Source organism: Lissotriton helveticus, chromosome 9 (assembly GCF_964261635.1).
Source record: "Lissotriton helveticus chromosome 9, aLisHel1.1, whole genome shotgun sequence".
In the NCBI taxonomy this organism is placed as follows: domain Eukaryota; kingdom Metazoa; phylum Chordata; class Amphibia; order Caudata; family Salamandridae; genus Lissotriton; species Lissotriton helveticus.
Genome location: NC_136070.1, coordinates 1,064,813,886 through 1,064,838,835, shown reverse-complemented (window position 1 = coordinate 1,064,838,835; position 24,950 = coordinate 1,064,813,886). Strand labels below are relative to the sequence as shown.

At 41.8% G+C, this 24,950-nt stretch overlaps 1 protein-coding gene across 2 annotated transcripts in view; it reads left to right on the top strand.

Moving 5' to 3' along the window:
- The window catches only part of RAF1 (Raf-1 proto-oncogene, serine/threonine kinase), a 314,694-nt gene that overhangs the window by 236,934 nt on the left and 52,810 nt on the right, over positions 1-24,950 (top strand). For both annotated transcript variants that reach the window (XM_078661425.1, XM_078661424.1), the window contains exons 12-13: positions 6,410-6,586; positions 16,291-16,337. In XM_078661425.1, the coding sequence (XP_078517551.1) occupies positions 6,410-6,586; positions 16,291-16,337 (224 nt within the window). The remainder of the gene's footprint in view (positions 1-6,409; positions 6,587-16,290; positions 16,338-24,950) is intronic.

Genomic DNA, 24,950 nt, shown 5'->3' with positions numbered 1-24,950 from the left:
TTTGGTCGGTTTTTGCAGATTCGACTGACCTGTCCTAGAAATGATGACTACTTCAAGGAATCAGATACTTTGATTTCCCACCATTTGGAAAGGGGTATCCGATGAGATTGTTGACACAAGCACATAAGAGAGCTTGGTTTTTTCATTGGGAAATGTATTGCCCCCTTCTAAAGGCTCCTCTACAAAACAGAGATTGATCTTGTCACCCAATTTACACCATCTAGAAATCGCACCAAAAAACTGTTTATCTAGATTTGGGGTATCTTGAGATCTTGGATGATAGCCTTGAACCCCAATGTTTTCCTTTAAAAGAGAGAGGAACATTAGGGATCATTTAGTAAAGACTGAAAGTCATGGGCTATACACTTCTTCCATCCTAATTTCGCAACAATGCGGTTTGGTTGCTGTGGTTGGTAAATTCAAGTGTCGTAATTGCAGGGTTTGTGATTACACCTTTAATACTAAGGTATTCATCATTTGAAAGTACACTTCTTTCTTACCTCTCATACAAATTGTAATTCTGTGGGATTACCACTGCTCCTTTGGCCGAACATTATCGACAAATGGGGCACTCAGCATAAGATCTTAAATGGGAAATATTTGAACAAGTTTTGAAGACTGCTAAAGTCACCAATTTCCCCCAAACTCTAATGACATTGAAATACAGATGGATGGACTGCCTGAACTCTGTTGCTATTGGTTTGAGCATCACTGATGAAACTACACAGTCTGTTTCCACCTTTATGCTTTAAGCCTCCGGTTTTTATGTGTTATTTGTTGGGTTCTTGTATATATTCTATATCTATTTATTCATCCTCGAGTTACCCTTCTTGTTTCACAATGTTTTGTTTGGGTGTAATTATTTATATTTATATATGCGCTCTATATGTGGTGTTTTATTCTCTTTCTTCTTTCTCTGATTGAGTTAATTCTCTGGCAAGTGCAATTTATTAATTGCCGTATATTCCGTAGTTTGCGGTTAGCATATATTGGCACTTTATATGCATTTACTTATAAGTTTGATTGTTAGTTTGAGTTTTTATTTCTTTTTATTTGGAGCATTGCTCTGCATGTCTGGTATTGTTTTGCTTCTTTTGTATTCCATATTCCATTCCTGCCTAGGTCTTGTGTGGCACCTCTTTTAATCGTCGAGTGAACTGTCGTCTGACATTAAATTGTTTTTGCTTCTATTGAACCATATATCCCATCGATTCATGGGTTATGTATGATGCCTTTCGCGCACATCTCCCTGTCCATGATTGGTTGGGAGGGTTGGTCTGTTCTACATATCACATCTGTTCTTGCATTTCTTGTAAAGCCTTATGTGCCTTCTCCTTTGTGTTTGATTTCATGGAAGGAGTTTGACTTTATAATTCGCGTGGGCAGTCCAACTCCTCCTTGACTATGACTTTCATCATCTTGGGGCATGACAGACATCATACTCGCAGGTTTTTCTGCGAGGTCCCCTTGGCCTGCATTTTTGTATGCATTTTGCTATGGGCTGTATCTTCTGTGTGTTGTTCCCCTTTGCTGGTCCCTTCTGGCCTCATCTTTTAGCCAGAGGGGTTTATTTAGCTTGTGGTAGTTCAACCTCGGGCTCTCTTTGCCATTTGAAACGCGTCGGTTGTGGAGAGTACGTGTCCCTCCCAGCTGCTACTATTTCTCTTCCTTTAAGTTATAACGTCTTAGTTGGAAGACCCAGCTGTACCTAGTAAGCTTTTACAATTTGAATTTGCTTAAGTGATTGTTCTGCATTTTCACTGTGGTGACTTAATTTAGTTTTCACTGTGGTATTTAGTTAGATGTGCTACTTCTGCCACGGTTGATCTCCTTTAGTGGAAATCCTCTCGCCTTCAGGTACCCATATCCATAATTTGCCTCCTGACTTGATTGCTTCATTGGGCTTTAGTGCCTTCATACTTTCTTAACACTTGTGAATCTTTTTAGGTAGATGCCGGCCTTGATGTACTTTTTCTCCAACATATTTGTTCTATATGGCAGAACTGTTTACGTAAGCCTTGTTGTGGAGGTGATAATTGTCTTCTCACTCTTTTCTCTAATGCACGCTAGTGGTGACTTGTGTTCTTTTTAGGTTGCTTTTCTCTAATTGTCTTTTTACAATTTGTCCTGATGATGGCCCTGGTCACTGTAACCATAAGGTCTGAAACGTTGACCCATTCAATATGGACTGCACCAACAGATGGAAATATTACTTCTATAATTTAATTTATTTTTTTCAGTTTGATTATCGACTTTTTACACTTATTGTTGTGCAGTTTATTATTCCTAATTTCATTTGCTCTTTGATTGCACCTGATTTTTACTAATCTTGACCTGCGCTGTTCCATTATCACTGTATTTGATTATGTACTTGACTATGAATGTATTTAAAATATTTTTGGTTCACCAAATGGTGTGCGTATTTGCTTACTTTTCTATTGTATTCATTACATTTTGGCTTACCTATACTGTCCCTTTTCTTCTCTAAGTTTTCCTGAGCGAACCATTCATTTTGATATACACATCAGTCAGAACAATGACTTTCACATAGTTAACCTATGGGTGGGCTATTAAGTCAAACCTCCAATACGTGCTAAACAAGTAACAAATGCAAGCATGCAATGGAGCCCAAGCGGTGAGGATTAGGAAAATTACGGTGTTGCACTACACATTGGAGCCCTCTGCAGTAGAAAGTGAAATGTTTCAGTAATGAGCCGATATCATGCCTTAATCTGTGAAAATATTAAAATATGACGTTCATGAAAAGCTAAAGTAGGAAGATTTAGCATGGCAGCCATATTACTTTCAGTCATAGAAAAAATGACTAGCTTGATGTTGAAAATTTGGCCTTGCAGCAGTCACCCCAATTTTTTGCCGAACCATATTTTTGCTGGCTATAGAATTCTGTGTGCTTTACACCTGCTAAATGCTTAACATCCTTCTATTACTATGATGAAAATGGCATTTTTAACTTACCTAGAAGTACCTAGTGCATGGTGCCCAAAGTATACCCAAGACTGGTAAGTTAAAAGTCACCAGGGGACTGCAGCCCTTATTTTGCCACTGACTGCAGTGACAATGCCAACATGACTGCAGGCCTGACACCAGTAGCCTGGCTGTGCAAGTTTTTCACTACAAAATAACCCCTCTTGGCATTAATAAGTAACCCTTAAGTAAGACTTCTTGCCCACTAAAACGGCATACATAGTATTTAAAAGTAGGATATGTAAAAGTTTAACGTTAAACATGTCCTTATTGTGAAAAGGACTTAAAAGCCATTTTTACAATAGAGTTAGCTGTGCCATATGAGGGTGTTAATAAATGTAACATTTATTGTAACATTAATAAATGTAGAGAAGAAAAGAAAAAACAAGGGTGGGGGAGGGCCTAAGGGAGTTTAAAGACCAGGCTAAGACACGTTCCCTAAATAACATACGAAATACAAAAGTGTCAAAGGGTCTGAACAAAAGAAGGTCTATTTGTGGTACATTAAGCTAAGTAAGACAGTGTCACCCTATATACACAGAAAAACAAACCTTGGAAAAGTACCCTGTGGTCCCTAGCAGGATACCCATCAGTCACCACTCGGAACCGCCCTTCATCATTTGGGATTCTTGTTAACCATATAAAAGGCACACCACTGGTTTCAGATAGAGGGTCAGATGTAATCACCTCTTGAAAACCTAGTTGTGACCAGTATGGTTTGGAGTGTCAAAGGTCAGTCCTTGATGGAAAAAGGAGAGTGACTGAATCGCAGTGCAAGTGATAAGAAAGGTGCTCAGTGAGAATAAAATTGGGTGAGGGAGTAAGAAAGTTATTTATTCGGTTTTAAACTCGCTCCACCAATGTTAAAAGGCAGCAGGGGTAAATTAAACAAATATTTACCTAGAAATGATGGTCAACATGTTTCAGCAAAACTGTGGACTAAAGAGTCCATTGCTTTCACCAGGACCTGGATATTGAGTGATGCTACTACGAAAAAATATATATGTGAAGTGTGTTAAAAAGAGTGACTATACACAGGACAATCTGCAACATGAAACAAAGTCACCTGGATTCTTAGGTGTAGTTTTTTTGCTCGCAGTTGTTGTATGTCACTGGCAGGGAAAAACACAGACAAACAACAGTAAAATTACCACAATAACATAGACAGGTTAACGTGGGTATCCTGCTAGGGACCACAGGGTACTTTTCCAAGGTTTGTTTTTCTTTGTATATAGGGTGACACTGTCTTACTTAGCTTAATGTACCACAAATAGACCTTCTTTTGTTCAGACCCTTTGACACATTAATAAATGTAACATGAATAAATGTTCTCTCCTATGAAATAGCTGCAAATTTAATTATTGAACTTTTAAAAATATTTATTACAAGCCCAATTCATCAGTGAATTTGGATTTGTAATAAATATTTTCGAAAGATGACTTCTAAAACATCCCTGAAAGCTAAATCTGCATTTTGCTGTCTCTCTACTGCTCGCCAGTAATTAATATTTCAGTGGGTGTGAGTGAGGTGTGAACTTGCTCACAGGACAGACAAAAGGCCTTGGGTATGGGGAGGAATTGTTGTGCCCTTTCCAGGATGGCCAGAGGTGCTTCACACCCAGGCCTGCAACATTCTAGTGATCCCTCACCCATACCAGTGTCCATCACAGGGGTCTCTTGTTGAAATCATAGTGTCAGGTTTTTCTGGAGTATCACGATTTGCTGGACTGGTCTGCTGGTGTATTTCATATACAATTTGGGGGGTACTTCAAAGGAAAAAAACAGAATGGCAAGGCAATGTGTGTGTGTATCCACTGTGTGGTTGCTGAAAGCTCCGTTCTGTCCTACCATACATCTGTTTCTGAGGTTGTTGTGGATTCAGGGCCTACCTACAACTCGATTTTGGTGGTAGATGTGGTAGTACTCCAGGATTACCGTAGTCACTCCCCACTGACATCCCATTCCTCAGAGTCCAGTTTAGTGCGCCACCTTGAAAATTATCAAAGTGGAAAGGGTTAGCTCCGGGAACCTTTAGCTCATTGGTAAGGGTGTCCATAGTGGTCATTCCGACCCACTAGCTTTTGCCAGGCTTATATGTGGCATCTCCAGACACCAACTTCAGAACACTCCTAGACCAGCGGAAGATCGCAAGTCGCATGAATCTTCTGTTTTCAACCTGAGAAGAGCCTTGGAGGTCTGGACCTTCTCTCTCTCGTTCTCTTGCACCTAGGACAAAGAAGTGGATTCCAACTGCCTTAGGACTTACCTCCTGTTAAAGCTACAGGGACACAGCAAGATACAAGAGGCGTTTTCCTGCAACTGCCCATCTGACCAGTGGCAACTGGGCCTGGACTAGACCCTGCTGTTGGCCTCTACTCGCCAACCTCTGAGTCTCTAATTGCCTCCCCTGAGGCTCTGTGTGCCTTAGAAGTTTACTCCTATTGTGGATTGGGACTATAAGGACTAAATTTGAAGGTAAAATGTTTGACCTGGATGAACCTGGTTAGTGTATCTGACCTGCGCTCCATCATGGTTAGTGGCAAAATCTTCCTAGGTCCTGTTCTACTGCTAACATTGACTATCATTGGCACTTTGTGCTTCTTGGCACCATTTCTAATTAAAACTTCAAAAATTCATAGTACTGATTCCTCTTATTAGATTTTTGTCACTTTACTGGCCAACTGATTACTAAATTGTACTCTATTTTTCTAATTTGTTTTAGGACTAGTATTGTTTTGTATTTCAACGTTATTACTGTTTTAGTAGTACATAAATACTTTACACATTACAACTACATGGCGCTGTGCCATAGTTACCAGGGGTTAGTTATCAGGTTTATTTAGTGACTTTAGTGGTTCAACCTGACAAGGATTGTGATTATTACTTGAGATTGGTACTTGCACCCCTCAACTAATAACCCAACTCATTACACCTGATAAGTAACATCCAAAATCCTGTAAAATTACGCAAAGAGATCAAGATTTATCTGTGTTCACATCTGCATAACAATGCCAATTAAAACTTTATATTGTTTCTCAATGACACAAAAACCTAGTTATTTATTTGAGACGTTTTGGGTTTTTAAAGGGTTTGATGATCGAAATAGAAATAGTCCACTATTCTCACCTGACCCAAGTTTTGTGTGCATGTTTTCCTGCTATGATGGCGCAGTGAACTAATGCACCAATTGAATTGGTCTGTGTTTGACCACATGGTCAATCTCAGATTATCCAATAATTGTTTGCATTGGGTTGTAGAGAAAAAAGCTTGGTGCCAAGAGACCGCTTGGGGTGAACATTTGCTTTACAATGCACGTTATGTTTGTGTGGTATGTGGTAACTCTATAATACGATCTGAATGATAAAGCTTGCACTGAACTAGTTGTCCGATAATAACTTGTTCCTTCTTCAACTATCTTTTTGTAGGAAAACACGTCACGTCAACATTTTGCTGTTCATGGGCTATATGACAAAAGATAACCTGGCAATTGTTACGCAATGGTGTGAGGGGAGCAGCCTCTACAAACACTTACATGTTCAGGAGACCAAATTCCAGATGTTCCAGCTTATCGACATTGCAAGGCAAACGGCTCAAGGAATGGAGTAAGTACCCCACCTTGCTCCGGTGGTGACATGGGTGCAAGAAAAATCTCTTATAGTGCCCTCCATTCACACATATCACCCTCAGTACATATATACTTCTCTGCTGAACATTGCCTCTGCCTGTCATCAACATGTATATGTACTACCCTGTTAAAGTTTTGGTCTGTCCTACATCAACTCATATACTTCACCCTGCTGAAGACTGGGTCTGCCTTTCAGCAACACATATATATATCACTGTGCTAAAAATTGGGCTGCCCTTTAGCAATACATGTATACCGCTCACTCCCACATTGGGCCTTCCTAGACCTTTTCACTTAGTTCACATGTTTTAGACCATTCAGAGCACTTGGGAAAGAACTTGTGTGCACGAGGAAACAAAATGGATCATGTTCCTGTTTTAGAGTAATTCTCTTGCAAGTACCCTAATAAGACAATCCTCAGATACAGAAAGGTTAGTATTTTTTGTTAGGCATTTCACAAAACCTGTGCTGTGTGTTTCTTCACAGTCCATTACAAGAGGATGACACATTATAAAACCATAAAGGCACATCATCACACTTTTGAAAAATTCAGGAATAACACTGTTTTGGGTTGATACATGTTTCAAAGTCACTGTGCATTATATACCGTGAGAAAGAAAAAGGCTCCATTCAGGGAAATATTTTTCAGGAAACTCACTGGATCAGTCATCGGGTATAAAGAAGAGGTATATTGTGGGGGAAATTACCAATTGGAATAATCATGATGTCATTTGCTAAAGGCACTATCCACCCATCAGTCTTTGATGAAAATGGCTTTGGGCTACAGCAATTATGAATGTGTAGTAAATGATTGCATTTGCGTCATTAGTAATTTTTTGTTTCACTTCTGAATTGATGTCCTAACCGTAAAACGTTTGTGGTTATCATTGAAGATTTTATTGCGCTATCGGTGTTTTGTGATGTCAATGGTAAATCGCTTTCAAGCTATCATGCGCACTTCTGAGTGGTTTGTGAACCTGCAAGAGCTACTAAAAGCTGTGTAAATTATACATACTACTAGCTGCTTAATCAATCGAGAATGCACTCTCCAGGGATTTGGATAGCGATTTATAAATACCATAACAATACAATCAACACAATAGGCATTGATTATTTAAAAACTGTAGGAAAGCCATTGTGCTCCATGTTGTAAATGGCAAACAAGCATAGCAGCAGATACAGATGTCTCAATGTGAATTTGGGTGGGGATTCTACCAAAACAGCAAAAAGCCCGGTGTGGGCTCTGCTTTCCCCACTGTCATACATTTTCCAATGCTTTGTTCAGATCTGATGGTATTGGCAGTCCACATCAGGGTGCTTTGATGCTCATGCCACGTGACAATAAGAGGGCTCTAAAGATAGAATACATATTTTGATTTGTTTGCGCTTTTACGTCTCTCCTACCAAACAGCTCTCGCCGCCTGCATGGGAAAGACGCTTGTGGACGATCCCAAAAACTTTCAGGGGGCTTAGAAACTGCATATTGTTTCCATTGGTTGGTTTTGTCTCTCTTATTTCCTTTCCTCTTATTTGATGGTTTTCCTTCCTGTTCTTGTTTTTGTCCCTGTGGTGGAGCATAGCCTCTTTGATATGTCTTTTATTTTTGGCCTTTACCTTTCCACTCCTCACTTCTGTGGAACTACATTTTTCTTTTACGTTAAACATTCCATGAGAGTGCATACGTGTTCTAGCTCTCTCATTCTTGTGCTTCTTCCTCCCAAATATCCGGCTCCTCTGTGCTCCGTTTTGCTCTGTCTCTCATGTGCTCCACTTTTGTATGCTCTCTCGCACTCCCAAATCGTGCCCCTCTAACCCCCACTTCCACACCATTCTCACACCTCGCCCACATCCCCCACCCCTGCTCCCCGCTTTGTATGCGTTTTTTCCCCTCTGTTATCCCCTCTACCCTCACCTGGTTCAGCCGTGTCTGGTGGCTTAGTGGACTAATGCACCCACTGTAGAGGCCTGTGTTCGACCTCATGGTCACAGGCTCAATCCCTGCTGATCCGCTCAGCCTCTAATCCTTCTGAGGTCGATAAAATGAGTATCACTGATCTGGGTAGCAATAAACATCTGTTATTCAGCGCCAAGATACTCTTGGTTGAATGTGTGCTTTACAAATATACATGTGATGTTGTTATTTTCATTTTTAAATAACTGTCCCCCCCCACCCCCCAGTCCACTCCCCTGTGCTTCATCCAACCACTGTTTTTTTCCATTTCTTGGAGTGTCCACCAGATGTAATTTGCTGCCAGTCTGCTACGTTTATTACAAGACGCATTAGCACAATTGCATTTTTTTATTTTTATTTACCGTGCCAAGTGGCATCCACTATCATTCAGTAGCAAAATGGCAACCACGTCATTCACTATGAGCGCACAAGTGGTAATTCATACCCTGCTTATGTCATCATGCTTCCATGCGTTTGCTTAATTAAGCGAACACCAGTAGTGTCATGTCGCATATGTGCGAATCATGATGCATTTTTTTTATTATTTCCATCAGCAAGAAAGCATTTTGCTTTTTAGCAACGCTATCCAACATCACCAAAAGCAAAAGTAAAGCACCAGTTTAAGGATGGCTGCTTATCCTTCTGTCCTCTCTTACTTAAACTCAAATGCAGAGATAAGTGAGAGTCTAATAAGACAATATGGAAAGCTTCATGAATATGAAGCAAGTGAACCTCTGCATCTTCAGCCTATTTGAAGATTTTATTGACTTTTTGGGTGGATTATCACTGGCGGCTCACTACAACGGCTACTACCTGAGACTCTTCTGGCAAGAATGGTCCCTCTCTATCTGAACTGTAAGAGGGGATGGGCACCCTAGAGTTTGTTAAAAACGCAGTGCAGCTAGCGAAGTTGCTGGCTACTCAACTTGTTAAGGTCATCACTGCCCTGGTCCACCCGGATCAGTCTGGCTTTATGCCACGTCGAAACACCGCTCTTAACCTACGCAGGTTACATGGAGTGTTGGGCAGATCCCCGACGATTCAGGAACCATTGGTGCTGGTGTCGCTGGATGCCACTATGGCATTTGACAGGTTCGAGTGACCCTACTTGTTTACTGTTGGGGAAGCTGGGTTTCGGCCGGGAGTTCAACGACTGGGTGCGTCTTTTGTATGCCGACCCCCTTGCCAGGGTGGTGGTAACTAATCATAAGTCTGCTGACTTTCCCCTTGGTAGAGGCACGAGGCAGGGATGCCCCTTGTCTGCGCCCATGTTTGCCTTGGCGCTAGAGCCGCTCGCGGCTTGGGTTCGGTGGGACCGATCGATTTGAGGACTTAGGTGGACACTGGATTGGGAGGACAAAATGTCTCTATATGCCGATGATATCCTGCTTTACCTCACCAATCCAAGGGGCTCCCTGATAGGCTACCTAGATGTACTGGTCGTATTCGGGAGGTACTCCGGGTTCGCGATCAACTGGTCGAAGTCAGTGCTTTTTGTCCTCAGAGGCGTCCCTCCAGTAATTCTGGACAACTGTCCTATACAAATTGAACTGGTTGGGTTTCGTTACCTCGGTATTTACGTTACGCTCGACCCGAAATTACGGTACACTAACAACTTGGGCCCCCGTTGTCTCATTTTAAAGGAGACGTGGTGCGATGGCGGGTACTTCCACTTTCCCTTCTGGGTAGGGCAGTACTTTTCAAGATGATGGCTCTTTCCCGATTCCTCTACACGCTCCAGAAAGCCATGGACCCTGTACCCGCGTCCTGTTTAAAACATATTGAGACCCTCCTGAGACAGCTTCTATGGGATGGCAGGCTCCGTATAGCCTTTTCCAAGCTTACCCTCCCTTGGTATGGTGGGGGATAGGGTTGCCCGGACCTGAGGAAATATTACTGGGCTTCCCAGCTGGCAGCAGTGAATCACGCCATATACGGGACTCCAGAGGACCCCGGGTACGCTATGGACCGCTGGCAGGTACCCAGGGGAGATTTCACCAAGGCTCTGTATGCCAGTCCTGGCCGTATTCCCCTTGCAGGACCCACAGTGCATGCAGTACAGGTGTGGCATACGGCTAACAGACATCTCAAGTGGGAGGGGAGACTAACACTTGACACCCCACTTTTAAGCTCCGAAAGGCTGGGCAGCCTATGGAAGTCCAAGGGGTTCGACAAGTGGGAACTCATCGGGATTACGCAGATCAAAGATGTATGGGGGAAGGACGCAGTTCATACGTTTGATTCCCTCAAGCAGCAATATCACCTCCATGATAGGGAACACTTCCGTTATCTCCAGGTCAGACATGCTTTACTTACGCTCGTCCCCACAGGTACACCACTTCCGGATGCTTCCCCCCTTGAAGACCGGGTGTTAGATGTCCTCCTTCCGGAGAAGACCATCTCTCTAATATATAAAAAAAACTCATTAATAATATGGAAGACCCTCTGGCGCTTATCAGGACGCAATGGTGTGCTGATGGGCTGGTGTTAGATGACGAGGAGTGGCTTTAGGCGGTCTCCTCCCCACGCGTAGTGGCCATACCGATGAGGCTCAGATTAGTGCAGTCATTGATTCTTCACAGGTCATATGTTACAGGGCCTTGTCTGGTTCGGATGGGTAGATCAGAGAGTGGGGAATGTCGCAGGGAGTGCGGAGAACTTGGAACTTTTATGCAAATTCTGTGGCACTGCAGCGAGGTACAGACTTATTGGGTTGGGATCCATGATAGACTGCGGGAGGCCCTGGGGGTGGAGGTACGGCCAGAGGCTCGTAGGTGTATTTTAATTGTCTGGGAACCCACAGCTTTGTGTGTGTGTATAAAAGACAGTGGGTGACGTTGGCATGCATGGTCGCCAAGCGCAACATCGCTCAGTTATGGGGAGCTAGACAGCCACCCCAGGTTGAGAAATGGGCGGAAGACATGGATTGGTGCATGTTCAGGGAGAGGTCGGTCTACGCTTCTAGGGGTTGTCCCCAAAAGTGGGGTACGGTATGGGCAGGCTGGAATGTTTACTGAGGAGACATCTGTACGCCCCCGATTTGCCCGGAAGACGAGGAGACGCAGGAGTCCCCATGATCCCCTGATCACCATCTTGTATGTATTGTTTCAAATATGGATATGCATAACAGATAACTGTGTAATTGGCCGAGTCACCTGATGTTTTTTTTTCTTTTGTTGAACTGTTAATAAAAAGAATTTAAAAAAAAACGCAGTGCAGGTCTGAAACTAGAAGCCACATGAGTTCGTATGTGCAGCCAATGCTTCCCTACTGTATTCTTATTGACATTCCCATTTTAAAGATGGGAGGCTGGATGATGCATGCTGATATCGTTGCATCTTTAGGGAAGTGAATGCTGCTTTGGGGTTCAATGTCATCGCCCTGGATGCAACAGATGGGCCTGCCGGTGAGATTACACCAGGGAAAAAAAGAATTTGGAGCAACTGTCCTCTTGGAGGAGTGATTGATTACCCAAGCAGCCATCTCATTGATTCAGTGCATCATATTTCTCAAGAAAAGTTTTTTTGTGTTACAAGGAGAAAACCTTGGGTTCAAACTACCTGTTGTAACTGGTAGCTTTTAGAAGTAGGAGTCCTCACGCGAATGTGGACTGCTAAATCTGCTTCACAACCTGTAAACTCTTTCTTTTCTGAAGTCCAGCACCCTTAGCTTACTTAGTATGCATAACACAGCAGTTGTCATAAAGTAAGTGATCTCACACACTGTTTTTCTTTCGTTTACCTCCTGTATGCTTTGCTTCTGGATGTATATCCAGCTTCCATGCCTATACACAGGTTTGTACTCCTTGACTTGAAGGTATGTCCCTGCTTAACCTTCATGCATCTACTATTTCCTGGCATATGAGAATTCTGACAACAGATGGGCAAATTCTGTCTTGGTTAATAAATCAGTGTAACTAAAACCTTGCCTAACTTCTTTAATGGATCCCTTGAAAGTAAGGACTCTCAGCGATATTAAGGATCTCATTTGGAGTGATGATGGTTAAAGTTAAACATAGAACTACCTTACCCATCAGTGCCATGCAATGTTCAAATTAAAGGTGCCTTGGGGTTGATGAATGCCAGTAGATTTAGCAAATCCTAGCATCCAGTAGATGCACAAATTACTAACAACCCGCTTTTTCAGTTTTGTAGATCTCATAAAAAGATGAACAATTGAAGGAATAAATGTCACACAGGTTGAACAAATGCAAAATAAAGGTTTCTTTTCTTACAGTGCTCCAACCACAAGTCTTCTCCCATCAGTCACTGAGTGTCTCTTTAAACTACATAATATAGTCTAACCTACCCTACATTATGACTAAATCTGAATTTTACATTCTACCTTGAATACCACGCAGTCCCTTTGTCTGGAAATTGACTACTGCGGATGTGGAGCAGGTGGAATTAGTGAAGCAGAATGAAGGTGGAGACAGTAATAAAATAGAGCATACAATTAAGGCGACAATTATTACAATACAGACTCATTAGTGTTCATCAGTGGAAAAACACAGATGATTGAGTCACAAAATCCGACATACAAAAAATAATTTTCCTGGATGTAGCTCTTCTATTAAAGAGAGAGAAATGGAGAAGCTCAATCTATAGTGTGGGCTCATTAAGAAAAGTGAATGTAGTATTGGCAGGAAATGGCCAAAGACATCCTAGTATGCACATGCATCAAAATAATCTATGTAGAGACCAGTAAAATATGGAAAATAATGTACAATGATATAGGAAAATGCTGGATTCAAATATATTAACGTTGTTGACGGAATAACTCCGGAGATACTCCCCTGGGAGTCTATTCTAGCGCTCTACAAACACGCAAAATAAATAAAATAAAATAAATAATAAAGGGAATCACAAGTTAAGTTGTGGTAAAGTGCATAAAAAGTCAAATGCAAAGTGGTTCAACAAGAGGGTGGGTTGTTAAAATGCGGTTCGTGTTTTGTGGGTGCTTAAGTGTAGAAATACAGCTTAAAATTTAAGATGGTAGAGTATTAGAAATCTGCTACCTGTAAGTTTTGATGAACTACTAATGGACTTTGACTTACCCCAAAGGAGATGTAGATATGGTGGAGATAAGCAAAGGACCTTTTTAATAACAATGTAAAGGATTGTGGGAAAGAGGATAAAAGATACCAACTCAGGGGACGAAGAGTGATTAAACGTGATGGAAAAGATCCCCACCAAATGGGTGGGAAACAACAATGCTTACAGCAGTTTGATCAACATAAAGAGTTTCAAATTAAAGCCAGTGTCAAAGTACCGTATCAATCAATGAGCCTGTGACTGCTCCTCTTCCAGAATATAGTTAGTACAGATGGACCGAAACAGTACATCAAGAGTCACTTGTGAAGAACTGCCCAGGGTCAAGTGATCACACCTAGAAGGCGATTGAACTGTCACCATAGATCGTATGCCATTCTTAATTCACTCCAGGGTCATCCCGTGCAATGGATAACACATTAGTTAGCTAAGACAATGCATCACCATCTGACATTGACATTGGGGTCTGTCTTCACTGATCCAACCTATTTTGAAAGTAGGCGTGGCTCCAACTTGGCACCAAGCAGCTCTAAAAAATGAAGGGCGTAAATTTTCCAACCTTAAAAATGGAGCCTACTTGCTAGAGCCATGAGTTGGAGAGTTCCCCTCTAACCCTTATTGGGAGCATTTCAGCGTGATACTGCGACTGAAGTACTCATAGAACGGTCTGACATCAAGAAAGGATCCAGCTCCATTGTGCTTCAACAATGCAGATCTAGTAGCCAGAGTGGTCCTTAGGAGTATGACCCTAGCACCCTTGTGGAAACTGCCCATTTAGGCACAACTGGATTTTGCTTGGAGCAGTTTGCCTATTTTGGGGCTGCAATGCTGCCGAAAATCCAGACAATAGTCCGGTTGATGATTCTTTAAAGTGGTCGCCGATGGGTTCATCCATTCTCGGTGGTGCTCAAATTTTTTACCTCACTGGGCTGGGCATATTGGGACACATCCTGCTGTCTGTAGTGAGTGGTACAAAAGGGGTGGTGATGGACCGAGCATCTGAACCAATCAAACACTCACACACCGTCAACAGATCTGGGTTTAATCCATCACCGTTCTTTAGCCCACTCAACTTTTCCACCACCCCCTTTTTTACCACCCTCTTTTGTACCGGTCTGTAGTGAGCTGCACCATAGAACATCTGGAAAACGGACATGGCTGAAAGTTCAAAGTCATAGGGGTAGGGCACATTTACAGACTGTTAAGCAATGCCAGTGCTTATAAGTCCTTGTCCCTCAGCTTGTGAATGCAGAGATTGGTTGCAGCATCCAGGATCACAATGGACTCCCACTGCTCCTGGAACTGATGCAATCAGCCCCGCTCCAAACGGAAGCGGCGATCCGGAGTGGTCCTCAGGGCAGTTAACACTTCAGGGCAGTAACATTATTAACAAAAGGTGAAACGGAGGCAAAAATAAGCAATCTTGGTAAATGCTTGAGATTCGAGAAAATATAGTTTGAGGTTCAGTGGACTGCTGATACAAGTCAGGGTTATAGCAAGGATATTAGATTCCTCACCCAGGAGCCAGGTGGTCAGCATTCGTCTTGATGGGACATCTTACATGTATAGTTGTGGAAATTCAAATAAAACATGGTGTATTTTAGATCCATGGCTCCAGGAGCAGAGCAGCGAGCATTCATCTTGGAAGTTATACTGTCTAAATACATTACAAGGTATTTTATATGCTATGTACTGAGCTGAGAAAACGGGTAGCAGTTTGAAAGATGGAAGCTCAAGTTAAAAAAAAGGGTAATTTTGTTTTGATAATATCCAGGGATTGATTATTTTGCAGGGTGTACTCTCCAACAAATGCTAGCATTATAATGAAACCCAATTACTATGAAGTGTGAAGCTTTCCAAAAAAGGGAGCACTTGTCGTTCAGCTCATGACGTTTTCCTGGACTCGCGATCAGGCCGGTTGCAATGATTGGTAAACAGTCTCCATATTTACTATTCGGAATTGCCCAATCTTTCTAAATTTCTGGCTGGTGTGGTTAGCAGTTAACTGCTAAATATGTTTTCCATTCTGTGTCAGTCAAACCTCTTATTTGTAAATTCACGAGATATTTGTGCTCTGTGACATTATTTATTCATAAGAATTGTTAATTAAACAATTCTTATGAATAAATGATGTCATCTCAAAATTTCGAAAATCTGTCCAAGGAGAAGACATCTCAAAGGAAGTGTGCCTTCTCCACGTTTATTCATGTAACATTAAAGAACCTGGTATGCTTCAAAACATCAATGTTTGTTTTTGAACTTTTAAAATATAGACTGCATAGCATTCATTTCACCTCCATGCACTGCGTTTTCGTTTGGGGAGTTTGAGGCCAGTTAGTATCTCTTTGGGCCCTAATGTTGTGAGGATTTAAATCATATTTCGGCCTCCTTGCAGTCGGTACAAATGCTTGACCGGCTATGTATGTGTGTGTTTTTTTAAAGTTATATGTTCAACCGATGCTGACAAACTCGATTCTATAAAAAATATTTATTCTGCACTCTACATTACTTTAAGATGTTTATACCTATGGGTTTGCTTGTGTGCTCTTATGAGTCATACTTCACAAACACAGTCTTCCCAGTCTCCCTTTGAAAAGTCATGTTTGTGTTTCATTAGCTTGGTTGCTGCTTTGACTTCATAACATTAACTGGGTCCTGTTTTTTGTTTGTTTTTTGCAGCTACTTACATGCGAAGAACATCATCCACAGAGACATGAAATCAAATAGTATCCTTTTTTTTCTCTAATGCTGTTTTTCTCCCAATTTGGTAGAATAATCTATTTGAACCCCTGCAGTGTGAAAATGAGTAGGCAGTAAATAGGTTTCATGTTATGTGTCCTTCAGGTAATATCATTCACTTTTAATTATTTTCTTTTATGACGTAATGCATTTCCTTAATCTAATATAATGGCCTGCGTTTATTGACTGGTGTAATTCCTTGAAATCAAATTTATAATGTTATTAATTGATTCTTCTTTTATTTATTTAGTTAGATTGCTTGAAAGAGGTGGATAGCATGGAATAGAGTTTAGTCTTTAGAGGTGTAATGTGATTTCACAGCAAGAAGTTCACAGTGGAGCACTATGCCGGTGACTTCCCCATGGCAACCCATTTTTCAGCCCGGTTGAACTCCTACATCCAGCAGGACAAGACCTTTTGTTGATGTGTCCGCCTCCAAGATTACCTTTGGTCTCTACTTGATGCCCTCCTCCCAGAATTTGCTTACATCTTCCAGTAAGCTTGTCAGACTCTAGCAGAGGTAATCAAGACTAGCCACGTTGTTATGAAGATTACCCATGACCCTGAACTGTTGCCAGGATTAGCACGGTCGGCCACCGCTCAGGACTGGCCCACTTCCCTTTCGTCCATTTGTGGTTTACTGACATTTGGGATCAGGGCCTTTAAGAACGTTATGAACATCAGCAGCGGGCTATAATGCCACACTAGATGTTTTGGTGGTGGGAATATCAACTTGGTGAAGGTTGGAAGGCTTAGACCGAACCAGCCAGACATTTTGAGGTTCTATGATGAAGGGCTTTTATGTTACCTTCTTAAGGTGGCAGCCGACCCCTAGAAGCAGAGACATTAAGAATGAGGACACAAATATGTCATGTTCGTTATTAACAAAAAACTTTCATAATTAATAGTTTTGTCTTGGATAAACCACGGACAGTGGTTTCTGCCCAACGTAATATATATTTATATATATATATATATGTATATGTGTTTTCCAAATCCGCTCTGTGCGCGCTGAAGGTGGCTCCGAGGGAGGTGGCACCAATGCCGGCCGAGCACGCCGGTATGTAAATGTTCCAAAGTAACGGTGCTCTCAGATTGCACAAATAACGCAACTCCGCTGCTGCTCCAAGGGTGTTTATTTTCCTAACTATATATATATATTTTTTTTATTTTTTTTTAATTTATTTATTTATTTATTGCTTTGAATGGGCCGGTACTGATTACCAGCACTTCTTCAGAGAAATCTAATACTTTTAATTGAAGATTACCAGCACTTCTCGGAAACAAGCAGGTATTCTGTACCAGCACTTCTATTTTTCCATTTAAAGCACTGTATATATCTATCTATATCTATCTATCTATCTATCTATCTATCTATATATATATATATATATATATATATATATATATATATATATATACATATATATATTACCTACTGGCGGTCGCCAGTAGGTATATATAGTTAGGATTTTTTTGAATAGGGATTTCTGCAAATTCTATGTTGAATAACTTTGGCGTTGATGGACGGAATTGGCTGAAATTTTCAGGAAAATGGCACATTTTGTTTCTGACGTCCCCTGACGTGTTTTTAACATTGAGTTTTCCATAGGGCGGTTGGATTCACTTTTAGCTCAAACGGCTGAATGGATTTCCACAAAACTTGGCAAAATTGTAGGGACTGGTAGCCCGATGTGCCTTTGCTATGTCTCAAGATATATGCTCTAGTGGTTTTTACGAAAATTAACTTTGAAAAATATATATTGGGCTACATTGGGCTATATATATGTTAGAGCCCAAATGTAGCCCAATGTAGCCCAAAGATGGCCACCAGAGACAAAAAAAAACAAATGTAGCCCAAATATCAGCCAGATGTAGCCCAACTATAGCCCAATGACAGAATGTCCCAGAGTGTTCTAAAGAACAACTAGAACGCTAACAGTCTTACTTATGACAAAAGTATGGCACACCTGAAGTCATCTTGATTGGAATAAAGTGGTAACACTTAATACATTTAATTTGAAAAGAAACAAAATGAGGGGTTTCATTTTGCCATAGAAATGTTATATATATATATATATATATATTACCTACTGGCGGTCGCCAGTAGGTATATATAGTTAGGATTTTTTTGAATAGGGATTGCTGAAAATTCTATGTTGAATAACTTTGGCGTTGATGGACGGAATTGGCTGAAATTTTCAGGAAAATGGCACATTTTGTTTCTGAGCATCCCCTGAAAGTTTGGGGGGGGTTTCGTCAAGCGGGGGCCGAGAAAAAAGGGGGTCCCAAAACATGTTTTTAACATTGAGTTTTCCATAGGGCGGTTGGACTCACTTTTAGCTCGAACGGCTGAATGGATTTCTATGAAACTTGGCAAAATTGTAGAGACTGTTTGCCCGATGTGCCTTTGCTAGGTCTCAAGATATGTGCTCCAGTGGATTTTGAGAAATTAACGTTCAAAAAAATATATATATCTGTGACAGCGTCCCGGTTAGCGCCCCGGTTCGCGTACCAGACGCGTAACGGAACTTCGCGAGGAGAAGCGGATTGGCTCTCCGGTGACTGTCAACATTCTAAACAGTCCGGAGCGGCCGCCATCTTGTCTCTCGGTAGGATCGAGAGACAAGAGGTGGAAATAAACGAAGGGGGAAATGAATGAAAGGGGGCAAGGTAGACCCCTCCTGACCCCCTAGGATTGATGTGGGGGCTATTAAAGGGCCCCGCGGGGCAAAAAAATTAAATAATTTTTTTTTCAATTTTTCGCGGTGGAAGCGCTACCCGGTACGCGAACCGGGTAGCGAACCGGGTAGCGTAACGGGAGTCCGCCATCTTGTGTTTCGGACGAATTTAGTCACAAGATGGAGGATAAACAATGTTGGGAATGGGTATAAGGGGGCACGGGAGACATATCCTGACCCCCTAGGTTTTCTGAGGGTGGCTGAGGAGGCCCATATATGTAAAAAAAAAATCGCACGGTTAGCGCCCGGTCCACGCACCGGGTAGCGTTCCGGAAAGCGTAACAAGGGGAAAACCAAGGGAAATATTAAAATAATATTTTAGAGTGCTTTGAGGTAGGGTAGCTCTGAATAGAGCTGTTGTGTTGTGTGGGTGATGTAAGTACCAACATGTAGGTACCAATGAAGAGTCTAAAATTCAATGTACACCGTCTCCTCTGTAGATATTTTGTATGTTCTAATATGGGTTATTTAAATGTAATGTGTGGAAAAGCACTTCATGCTTTAAAGCAATTGTATTTTTGAACTGATTGTTCTTTCCTCTTAGTCCTCCTCTTTGGTTTTTTTCCCCCACACTGTTCTTCAGCATGATAGTTGATAAATTCGTTCCCTCAAAAAATGTATATACATAAAACAATTATATTAAGTACATATAAAATATATTTTTCCTTTAAAAGAAGAATACATTTTACAGCTTTTGATATTTGCTATTAAAAAACCATTGAAATTCACTGAAAAAACCATAGGTTATAGACCATATATAGTTAGGAATTAGCCTTTACAAAACCTTGAAAATTCACTGAAAAAACCATAGGTTATAGACCATATATAGTTAGGAATTAGCATTTACAAAACCTTATTTTACTCACACAAAACCATTGATATTCGCATATATAGTTAGTTGCACTAACTATATATCGCGCACCCGCAATCCACTGCTGATCATGTCACATATTACATCATTCATGACATGGTCAGTGACATCACTGATGACATCTCAAATGACATCACTGATGACATCACTGATGACAACATCCAGTGACTGTATGTTTCTGTAAAGTTAAAATATGTCTTACATATTGAAGAATGAGTGGATGTATAAGTGTCTGGATGAAGGATTTAGTAGGTGCATGACTGACTGTATGAGTGAGTGATTAAATGTGTCTCACTGAGTGCATGGGTTAGTGACTAAACTGTCTTAATTTGTGCATCATTATGTCTGTTGTTCTGTAAACTGCTGCATGTGTTGATCAGTAGCTATATGAGTAACTATATGGGTTATTGATTGGTTGCCCAAGTATTTGTATGGGAGACTGAGTGTGTGTGTGGGTGGCTGGGAGGTATGTGACTCTGTGCATAGATGTGTGAGTAGTTGATTCACTAGATGTATGGGTTCAAAAGTGCATGTGGAAACAGCTGTATGGGCGGTTGACTGTGTGCATGAGTGTATTGGTGAGTGAATGGATATCTCAGTGCTACATGTCAAAGTAAGTACATATGTAAAACACAGTACATGTGAGAGTTGACATATATAAATGACTGTGCATAAGAGCCAGTGAATGTGTGAGTGGCTGTATGGATCATTGTGAACTTGTATCAGGGATTGTATAAGAGAGTAAATATGTGTTAGTATATGTTTGAATAAGTAAGGTGTGTATAACTGTATAGTTGAGGAAATGGAGGTGTGATTGATTCTTTGCATGACTGACTAGGTGTGTGAGTAACTCCATGGATGAGTGACAGTCTGTGAGTGTCTGTTTACACTGAGTGTATCTAAGGTTATATTAGAGTCTGAAGAGGTTCATCGTATTATCACATGAATGATGTCATCAGTGATGTGATCAGTAATGTCAAATGAGATGTCATCAGTGATGTCATTTGAGATGTCATCAGTGATGTCATCAGTGATGTCATTTGAGATGTCATCAGTGATGTCATCAGTGATGTCATCAGTGATGTCATTTGAGATGTCATCAGTGATGTCATCAGTGATGTCACTGACCATGTCATGAATGATGTAATATGTGACATGATCAGCAGTGGATTGCGGGTGCGCGATATATAGTTAGTGCAACTAACTATATATGCGAATTTCAATGGTTTTGTGTGAGTAAAATAAGGTTTTGTAAATGCTAATTCCCTAACTATATATGGTCTATAACCTATGGTTTTTTCAGTGAATATATATATATATATATATATATATATATATATATATATATATATATATATATATATATATTGCTGCTCCGATATCTTTACATCAAAAAGGAATGCCCCGGATTCTTTGACGCAACAGAGCGGATATATATATATATATATATATATATATATATATATATATATATATAATTCGAAAGTTCGCCCTGAGGCAAGGACACACTCACAGTAGGCTGGTCAAAGACACAATTTATTCGGAAAACCAGCTTTTCTCCGTTCGAAAATAAATGTCCTTCCTTACACGTTTCAGAGCTTTGGGCAGCTCCTTCGTCAGAGGAAATAATCACAGGCTGCTGGAAACTGCTCCCAAATGCCATTCACTGCATGCACTCTCTTAATTATTCCCAGGTGTAATATCCGGTCAGTAGTATCACTGGCATGCTGGTATTTGTAGTCAATCACTAATTTGGAGCCAAAAATAAAACCCATGTGGGCCCAGCAATGACTGTAATTAAAATTGTTCAAAAGTATTATATATACACACACACACATATATGTGTATATATATATATACATACATACATGTGTATTTAAATATATATATGTACATATATATTTTTTTTAATACGTACCTTCTATATTTGGTTGTATCAAGCAGTGACAGCTTGCTACTGTTGCCTTAGTCTTTTTTAGGTCGAGCTGGTAAACTGCATCCGAAGGATGCAGGTGTCCAGCTGGAGACCTAATGTTGCCTATCTCGGGGGAAGGAAGGACAAGAGGGTGTTACGAGCTTGAAAGCGGCCGGATTTGGGTGCGCGAACGCGCACATTTCCGTCCCGCGCCGCGCCGTTCACATGCGCGCGCATATACACAGACAGACACTCGCTCACACACACCCCCTCCCCCCCCCACAGTCACACACACACGCACTCCAAGACACATACACACGTGCACGCACGCTCACACACATACACAGCCCCCCGCCGCCGCACACGCGCGCACACACATGCCCCCCGCCCTCGCAGCTCAGCAAGCACTGAGGCGAAGCCCCACTCACCGGCTTCCTTAGTGCGGCGGCTGGCTTTCCTCATCGGCAGCTGCAGGGTCGGGCAGCAGGACTCTTCCTCCCTCCTTCGGCACCGGGGCGCATGGTAGGCTCCTGCCTGCTCCGGTGCTCCAAACAATTGCGGCTCTTCCGTGGGAGGCGGGGTAGGCTCCCGCCCTCCTACTTCCTGTTTCCGGTTGGCGCGCCAGCCTGCCTGACTTCCTGGTCGCAGGCCGGCGGTGCGAGCTCTGGACGGACTGCAGCACGCGCTCTCGCGAAGATTTCCCTGCCCTCGCAGTTGTTGTAAGGTAAGAGAAAACTGCAATCCGAGTGCTCGGCCTTTCTCTTTAAGGCCTGCTAAACGAAGTGTTTGCATGTTGGAGTGTTCACTTATTTTTACCATATGTCTGGGTGAGAGTTGGAGCCTGTACATTAACTCAGTCACTGGATGCAGTATGGTGCATTATTGATTAGTTTCCCCGTTCTATTTTTGTCAAAAGTGCATGTTATCTTTGTGTTTGGTTTTAGCTCTGACGTGAAGAAGGGCCCCAGTGACCCGAATGGCATGCTTTACTTTCGATCACGCGAATGTAGTGGAAAACGAAGTGGAAGATGAACGGCGTTTGTTAAAATGTGCACGACATGAATAAACATTCCACGTGAATGGCAATCATCGAGGTATTCTACATGTATTCACAAGCAGCTGTTAACAGACTGTTGAGTTCTTTTCAACCGAGATAGAAAGGTGGTGCACACCTGCAGCTGTTGGCATAATCACAGGGTGACGGTGCACCGTGCTATTTATCTCTGGCTAAGTTTTCAGAATGGTACAAAGAAAGTCTTCCATCATCTAATGGAACATTTGTCCCTTTTGCAAAACATCAGGAACAGCTGATCCATGTTACACTATAATGTCCTCAAAAGAATGTCATATCTATGTTTTATAAGGATTGAAAGCACAAGCTTCTGTCGTCTGGAGGGAACCTCCCATAAGATAGTACGTGATTCTGGCCTGACAAGCCTCATATATCGGTCATCATCTGAAGGTGACACAGTAATGCCTGGACCAAACCCATATCTGTTGAAAGAACTCGTGCTCTCAGCCACGGTGTTTTAAAGATGACACTGAACAGGTGCGCCAGAATAAGTAGCACTCTGAAGCTCCAAGTTTTACTTTATCTTCTGGCATAAAGCAGCCTTGTCTACTACTTTTTTTTTTTTATTTGTTTTATTCACACAGTAATCATTGTAATACATCATAATTAGCAGAGCATTATCATGGCATATCCTGACGTTGTTCTTTATACATATGCAATAAAAGACTGTTTTCTTTTTGTTATATATGTCTAACGGTTCCCAACGAGTCTGAAACACATTTATACCCCCCCTCCCCCCCGGCGCTCATAGTACATACATCAATAAACAATTGCAGGTAGTGTTCTTCGGGCGTAGTCTCTTGAGCTGTTGAATAAATGAAATGTCTCTCTGTCATCCTCCCATTAGGCATATCAAACTGTGTTGCGGAATATAGTGATGAAATCTGCAGTCCTGTTTGCGCCCTTCAGGTCCGTTCAGCCACGAGTCCGACGTCACTCTCTCAGCCATACTGATGCAGTGACGTGACACTGCTCCAGCAGCGCCAGGATTGGCAGTGGAGCAGCGTAACTCCCTGCCCCATTCGGAGACCGGGGGCTGCGGCATGAGGCAACCCTCGGTCTCCCAAGGGGGAGGCTACTGCGCATGTCCGTGCTGGTCAGAAAAATGACCAGCCCGAAAGCAAACATGCGCGCCAGTTACCAGTTACCCGACCAGATACAGCTCCACCCCCATTTTCCCCTATTGCGGCCGGTGACGTTTCTGATGGCGGTGCGCATTGGTTGGTGGGGCAACGCCCGAACGCCCCAATGGACGCACCGCCACTGCCCGGGGGGGGGGGGGGGGGGGGGGGCAGGACACCGGATCCAGCCTTCGTCGGATTTGGATGATGCAAGTGGAGCTTTGCTGTGTGCGGTTCAAGTAGAATCCAGTCCGTGTTTTGTAGCTCACTTTCATTCATCCAGGACAGCAGAAGCCGGTTAAACAGTTCTTCGATCTAGCTATGGGGGCGGGTTGCGAGAATACTATTTATTTTTTTAATGAAGCCTGAGGGAGTATACTCTTATAAAAAACATCAGGGACACCTATTTTAATATAGAAAACTGTAAATATCTATTTTATTTGTGTCGATAATTATTATTTCTTATAGTGTGATTTGGAGAAAAAAAACACCCACACAATAATATTTTCTATGGCGTAGTTTGCTGTACAGCAATACGACAAAAGCTACAACAGAACCGCCGCTAATTTATTTTTTCCACCCGGCATATGTAAAACGAACTTCAAGCATAGCTAGTTTATCAGCACTTCCAGTCTAATTGATTTGATGGCTCTTGAGGACTTGTGCTTAAAATCTCAGTGAACCACATCCAAACTAAGAGTGTTTGCTCATCATTGTTTCCTAACAAATGTGCTTCATTAATACATTCTGCCCTCTTAGTGTCTATGTCAAGATACTCTGACAGTTTTGGGTAACATTTGCTCCAACAAATGCAAACATATTTTTAGTTTGTATTTCTACGCAGGTTGTTGTTCATGTTTTATCCTGCTTACCCAGCAAA